The sequence below is a fragment of the Aythya ferina genome (genome assembly GCF_964211825.1).
Source record: "Aythya ferina genome assembly, chromosome: 4".
In the NCBI taxonomy this organism is placed as follows: domain Eukaryota; kingdom Metazoa; phylum Chordata; class Aves; order Anseriformes; family Anatidae; genus Aythya; species Aythya ferina.
In genome coordinates, this window is record NC_140300.1 from 12,025,951 (window position 1) to 12,033,482 (window position 7,532).

Sequence of the window (7,532 nt, forward strand, 5' to 3'; positions counted from 1 at the left end):
ATTAAGGTAAGAGTTGTCCCAGAAAACAAAAAAGGAGCAAATTTGAAAGAGCTGAGGGGTGGTCAACAACAGCAAACATCAATGCATACCTGCCACGTGGGCTTTTGTATAGCCCTAGAAGCACATTCAGAGTGCTGCACAAGCTCCCAAAAATTCACGAGCCCTTTCTTGGCGTGTGTCTGCTTCATGCTTGGGAACTTCATGGTACTGAGGGCAATTCATAGCTTCAGTAGTCCCCAGTACTAGGGACTGGGGCACATTTGGTAGATACCTACAGCAGATGATCTGGTTTAGTTTCCTCTGAAAGCAATCTAGTTCATCTAATCCACAGCTGCTCTGTGATGCAAATAAATGTGCAGTAAGTGATGCCAGCTGGGAGATCTGCTTCAGAAACACCCTCCTGCTTCAAAACGGGCTGTCAGCGAATCCACTAAATAACACGTCACTGGGCCTTCCTCCCACCTACACCAGCATGTGGGTCCTGCCACAGGGCATGGAGAGGAAGAGGAGGAACACAGCTTTAATTACAGCACCACACGGAGTCCAACCTCCCAGTTTCACGTGCTGTGAGGTGGGAGCCCTTGGTATCTGCGTTGCACCTGCCTCTTTTGGGACGTTCATTCTGGCATTTCCTGAACAAATCTTTTGGAAGCCATTCAAAATATTCGTGCATGTAATTAAATGCAGAACTCCACAGTAGCACGGGGGTGCTGATCTTAAGAAAATTCTCCTTTCTTACACGCAGGCAGATGGGGGTGTGCAAGGAAGCAGTGAGACACTATTGATCTGCACGATAAGCAGCATGCAGAGGGGAAACCACAGACACAAAATATGGGCTCCAGTTACAAAAAGGTTCCACTGATAAATATTTTATAAAGGTTAAATGACTATAACATGCTAGAAAGATGGTATAGTTGTAAGATTTACGTGTTGGAGCTGACGGTATCATTAGAAGGTTTAATGGACAGTTAAAGGCAATGATTAGAAGCAACCTATTGGACTGTAATTGCTGATTTGCCTTTTACTCAAATATCTATTAAGTCTTTTATTAACCCTCTGTATGACCCTCACTATAAATTCCGATCACAACGATTCCTGGGTTTCGGTCCTATCCACTTGACAATCTTCCCTGATTAGAAAACCCATTGTAGTCAGTGCTTGTAATTAAGCATTATCAATACACTCAGTTATGCCACTGAAAGAAAACCGAAGTTTACTGCAGGGCTTTCCAATAGTTAAGCTCTTGGCCACCTGGGAGGACAGCTTTGCTTACAGAAGGCACGTTTCAAAGCAGTTTACAATTAGTTCCTTCTTCCTGCTATTCCAGTTTACTGGTGCTCCCCCCTTTTCCTTTCACCGCGTTCCCCTTGGGATATATGGAGTCAGTAACAGTGAATAAAGTGATACAATTAAATTAAACGCAGCAAGCTTCAGCAGGCACAGCTCCTGATCCTGCGAGATGCCAAGTGCTCTCGAGCCAAGACCAGGTACTTAGAGCTCTCCTACAAAAGAAACAAGCAGAAAAGACAAAGGACTAAACTCATTAGTATGGAAGAGGCACAAAGAGGGGCACCTCTCCCCTCACCTACAGGACTACTACCGAATCACTGAAACGGCCAATTACCCAGGACATCACTGCAATATCAATTCCCATCCTTGCCTCCCGTTGTCCTATGAAAATCAATGATGATACCATCGGTGCATATTGGCTTTCATGTACTTTGGCACTCCTATCTCCCCAAACTGCTGAAGCCAGTAATTGATATTACAGTCTGTTCTTTATAGGATGCTTAATAACGAAATAGGTTTTTAATGAGCCCAGTCATACCCCATTGTTTTATTTATTTTTTCATAAAGCCAAGTAATGCTAAGGGAGCTGCCGAGGATGACTCCACAGGCCCCATTCACAGCAATGCCTGCTTTTCCTGGCATTGCCAAGGAGCAGACTTTCACTTTTATGACACCATTCATACGTAGATTTTGAAGCACTTTACAAACACCTCCCGTAAGGAATAATCAGACAAGAGGTAGCAAAATGAAATTCAAAGCCATCTGAGTCACCCGCAGTATGTTCACAGTAGCCCTATCTGAGCAAAGCTGAGTAAAGGACAAGTTAATACAAACCTAAGACTAGCATCTATTTGATACCTACCATTCCCAGAATAATTTCAAACACAGCTTTATACCCTCAGTAGGTGAGAATCCTTGGGGAATTCTGAACAAAAATTCCTGAGCCAAATGAATATATTTTGAAAAGCCACATCACCATCGGATCTAGGCTTCGTACAGTTTGTGAAGGGTAAAGAAAGCAGCGAGCACAGCTCAGGGTTCCCTTGTCTGACCCCCAGAAATCAGCCTGGTGGCTGCTGCATGTGGGAGCAAACCCCCTCGGGGGGCTGAGGCACCCGTATCACACCTCAGTCATACCCCCAGTCACACAGCCCAGGAGCAGGGAATGACACAGGGCTACTCCATCACCTGCGGAGCACCTGGAAAGTCTCTTCCATCAGTGAGCTAAAGTGCCCCAGCCACGGACCAGGCTTTAGGGCTGCTCACCCATTGCCTCAAAGGTGGCAATGCAATGAGAACACTTTGCTGGGTCTCTGAACTCTTCAAGCTGCCCCGGTTGCCTCTGTAAGGAGCTGCCAGAAGCACATGCCTACAGAGTGATCGATCTGGCATTTCCTTCCATTTTGGAAAAGGAAAGAAAGCAAGCCGCGGGACTTTGCCAGAAGCAATTCTAATGGCAGCAAAGTTGGCTAAAAGAGAATCTCCAGAGCCTGTGGCAGCAGTCCACATTGGTTATTTTTCTTAATTCCAGCTCATAAATCCTGTAAGCACTTTACATCAACATTAATTGGAAGTCAGGGGTTCACAGTACCCTGCAGGAATTAACGCTACCGGATCAGCACAAAGCCTTCCACCACGATGCATAAGCATTTCAGCCCCACAAAAAGCCTCAAAACTTTGTTTTTATTTTGGGACAAGTGGAATTTTATGAGCAAATGCAGATCTTCTGCTTCATCTTGTTCCATTAATTGCAACAAGGCTCTTCAGCCTCTCTCCTCCCAGATTACTCTAATTCAATGCCAGTCTCCAGCCACAGCTGCCAACATTTTGATACCCAGTACAAGTTCATTTAAGCCTCTTAGTGGGAGCAGTACAGCATTGAGGACTTTAATTTTCTCTCTGTCTTACATGACTAATGGAGTCTGAGTGAAATTCCAGCTGTTTACTTCACGTTTTAACAGCACTGTTCATCTCAGATGGCATTTTACAAAAAAACAGCACTTACAGCCATACCCAGTATGAGGCCAGGGCGTGCTGTATGCAGAACAACTAGTGAGAAGATACTTCATGATCCTAAAAGTTTGCAGTCTAAATAGGGAAGGAATGGGAGGGTGAAACAAACATCAGGGACTTGTGGATTAGCAGATCAGCAGCATGGTCAAGTCCAGAATGCAGCTGAGAGTGTCAGTCTTATGTCCTGTATGCTGCTACTGAGGCATTAGCAGAGCTCTGCAATACCTCTGAAGGATCAGTGCACCCATGTAGATCATGAGAGCTGATGCAAGGGCTAACCAAGAATCTCCCACAAAAGCCCATGTAATGACTTCCAAATCTCAAGCTTCTTTCCCATCTCCTCCATCTCTCCTACACCTCAGAAGGATGCCACATCCACAGATTGAGGTATATTATGGAATAGGTTAATTACAGAATAATTTAGGTTGGAAGTGATCACCAAGCTCGAGCTCCTCCTCAAAACAGGGCACATCCCAAAGTGAAATCAGGTTGCTCGGGGACTGACCAAGTTACAGTACCTGCAAGGACAGAGACTTCACAGCCTCTCTGGGCAACCCACTCCAGTTTTAGGCATCTTCACTGTGAAATAAAATTACCTCACATTGTACCCATTGCACCTTGTCCTGTTTTCAGGTTCCATCCCTCTCTCTATATCCCTCCTTGAGGTAGTGGAAGACTGCAAGTGGATCCTCTTTTAGCTGTCAGTTGTCCTGGATAAACAAGCATGGCTCTCTCAACTTTTCCTTATGCTTTCTAGCCAGTTGGCCCCCAGCCTGTACTAATTCATGTTGGCAAAACAGTGCCTTTGCCTTGTGAACCTCGTTGATGTTCTTCTGAAGTGAAGCTCTGCTCCAATCCAAGCAGCAACTGCTCCCCACCCCACAATTCGGTTTCATCCATGAACCTGCTGAGGGGACGTGTTGCCCCTTCATCCTGATGAAGATGTTCAACAGAATCAGCCCCAGTGCTGATTGACTGAAGCTGCCTGCCAGTTTGACTCCAAACCATTCATCAAACCATTCGTCATCATTCCTTGAGTCAACAGTCCAGTCTTCCATCTGCTATCCCATACACATCCCCACAGTTTAGCTTTGGACAAAGATTGCTTTGGAGATCATGTCAGGAGCCTTGGCACCGTAAACAACACCCACTGCTATTGCTTCATCCACAGAGATGTCACTTAATTCTAGGAGATAATGAATTGGTCAGGAATCACTTGTCCTGCTCAGTTTGTGCCGTTCTCAATTATCTTCTTGCTCTTTGGATGCCTGGGAAGTCGCTTCCAACATGACTTGCTCCATAAGCTCTTCAGGGACTGAGGTGATGCCGCCCAGCCTGCAGTTCATGGAGTCCTCCTCCTGGCGTTTCTGTAGACCCTCATTCATTTAATAAACTTGTGGGAGGCTGGATGGGAAGGAAAATTTGAGTAATGAGAACAAGAAGCAGCCCAGTGGAACATGAAACCACAAAGTCCTTACAGTGTTTCCTTTGCTTTATTTGGTAGCGGGGGAGAAAGAGTATCCTGAGCTGACACCTGCCGTGCCAATTTTCCACCTGGAATGCTATTAACAGCCAAAGTACACAGCATTGGAAACAGAGTTATTAACTGCCAGATCTTTCCTGTGGTGTCACACAGAACACTACAACCAAGCAGGTATCTGGATAGAACTGAAACAAGGAAATATTTCTGCTCCTTCAACTCCCGCTGTAGACTGGAAGATACTTCTCTGTAAAACCTGAAGTTTGCAAAGAAAATCAGGAAAGATACTTAAATGTAGAAAGGAAACTGAATGCCAGATTCTCATCTCATGACAATTTTCTTTTCCTTTGAGAAGTCCAGCTCCTGTTAGCTAACAGTGTCTCCTCCTGCTTTCAGTCTGTTAGCTGAGTGCACAACCAACACGAAAGAGTCAAGACCGGTGAGTATAAAATTAGCATTACAATCTGGTGTTGCTGGTTCTGATAGAACAATAAAAACAACTTTCCTCTAGAAAACATTATGAAATGTAAAGTTAATAGGTATATATTTACAACCAAACCCATCTGTATTACTCTGAGAACACTCAGACAGAGTCTGCAGAGAGAAAAACTGGAAGACACTACAGCATTCAACTCAATAAATCAAACAAGGTGTTCATTTTAGCATTAATACAACTTCAGTGGAATATTTCTTTGAAAATTTGTAAGTACATATGAGCTGAACTATGCTTAAGAGCTGCAGGAGTGTCTGTCTGTGTAGGTAACGTTCCCTTGTCAGAGCTCATACAGCGTTTGACACCCTTACTTTCTTTGCCATAGATCTTTCCTAGGCGTTCTGGTCACCTCTAGTTTAGCAGCCATTTTCTCTCTTAGACGCCTTTCTAAGGTATCAATATTTAAAGAAGAAGAAATAAAAGAAAATCAGAAATGGATGGCCTGGGAGTGACTGCTCCTTTCACAGGCGTTAGCTTAATCTAGATAATTTCCCAGGAAGATTCAGTAACATGTATAAAATCAGTCAATATTTAGTCCAGAGCATGACATTTAAAACAACATGGGTTACCCAGGAGCCAAGTCTTATTGACTTTCCATGACATTTATTCTTCCTAATACCTCAGTTGATTTAGAAAGTGGAACTTAGTAATTTTTGTAATGTAGTACAGTTTCTTCCCCTCCAAATCTCTCTGTGCCTTGCATGGGCTTAGTGAATGATATTTTGAAGTATTAGGCATGATTATGACATTCTTGCCTTACATCTAATCTGGCTTAGACCTGTGCAGTTTGCATCTGCTTCTTTGATTTATGAGACTTTATACCAACATTGTTGTGGTACAAAACCGACAGAGACCAGCAAACACAACTTGATTTTCAGCAGCTGTCTGGAGCAGCTTAAGGTGTTACTGCCCTAAAAACTGCTTGTTGCCATTTCCTGGCTGGAGGTTGGGAGGAAGGAAGATGCTCCTCTTGCATCAAAGCCAACAAGCCAGAATGTGGGAGGCCTCCTCATTTGCTCCAGGGCAAGGTCAAAGCCTTGAAGCATGCCGGTGGTGGCTGGTGCTACGCTGGCTGATTTGGCACTGCACCATGCCCAGCCTGACTCCCTGCAGCTGGTGTGCTAGCCCCCAGCTGAACAACGGGTTTGTCGCTTTGGCCACCTTCTATGCAGCATGTCTGTCCACATCTCAGTGTCTACACGGCCTGATTTAAAGGCACTGGATCAGCTGTGAATCCAAACTGACAAAGCAGGCAGGGCTGTTTTCTGCAGAGGCTAACACCTCAGAAAGCATCGTGCTAATTGCTGGTAAATGCTACCTTAAGAACAAATCAAAGGATGTCTACTACAGAAAATCTGCCTGCGTACACACCATAAAACCATTAGGTTTCACGTGGTAGTTATCATATGGATAGCAAAATCCCTTTAACTATTGGGAAAGATCCCAAAGACCCATAGCTCTGCAATCCAGCAATTTAAAACAAGGCTGAAGTGTTCACTGTTAGTAACTCATAACAGAAGTCTTTTGTATTCACATGCAACCAGCACCACAACCCCAATCTCAAAGATACAGAAAAAAATGAGCATATTCATAATGCTAGAAGTCGGTCTTCTATTCCAAAATTAGACTCAAGGATAAGTTCAGGCCACGATTCACATTCATGTTGCAAGAAAGTGTGCTAGCATAGGTATTATTAATTTACAGTGGCTGTCACCACCCCTCATCTCCAAACCTTTGTTGGGAGAGGAAACAAGTAAATGCCTCTCCTTTCCTTCTGTGCAAAGCTGGCAGTCTCTTTGCTGGGACAAAGGTTCAAAAGCATCTGTACAAAGCTGAGCTTCTCATTAAGCAAAGATTCCTAAATTAAACTTGGTGATTAAAATTTGTGTGGAGAAGAAAAGCCTGTAAAACATTTAAAACAGCAACAACGCTATTAAAGCAATTTCACGTTAGAACTCAAGTTAACAGTGAAAGAAATAATAAGCTTACTAAGTCAAACCCTTCCCTGCAATGCCTGAATTGCTTTCAAGTGAACTCTTCATGACAGCATGTGACTTAATTAGGAAGCTCCACATTTTAATTCAACATTCACAGCCCGCAAAACTATCAAAAGGTGTCCATCTATTTATTTTATATAATTGCTCAAATTTAAATGAAACCGGTAGAATACAAATAGAGGCTCCGGCTTGGTTACCGTGAAAGCGCTAATAGACTCTGCAGGCATTTTCCAATCAAGAAGTAATGGCTTGAGTCGAT

At 43.7% G+C, this 7,532-nt stretch overlaps 1 protein-coding gene across 9 annotated transcripts in view; it reads right to left on the minus strand.

Moving 5' to 3' along the window:
- Window positions 1-1,323, minus strand: part of SORCS2 (sortilin related VPS10 domain containing receptor 2) — a gene marked incomplete at its 5' end in the record, with an annotated part of 570,927 nt that extends 569,604 nt beyond the window's left edge. For 6 of the 9 annotated variants that reach the window (XM_084517078.1, XM_084517075.1, XM_084517074.1 and 3 more), the window contains one exon: window positions 90-1,322. In XM_084517078.1, coding sequence (XP_084373204.1) covers window positions 90-203 — 114 coding nt within the window. Of the gene's footprint in view, window positions 1-89 lie in introns of all 9 variants that reach the window. The other 3 variants (XM_084517076.1, XM_084517072.1, XM_084517073.1) reach the window with 1 other exon arrangement.
- Between the last annotated feature and the right edge of the window lie 6,209 nt (window positions 1,324-7,532).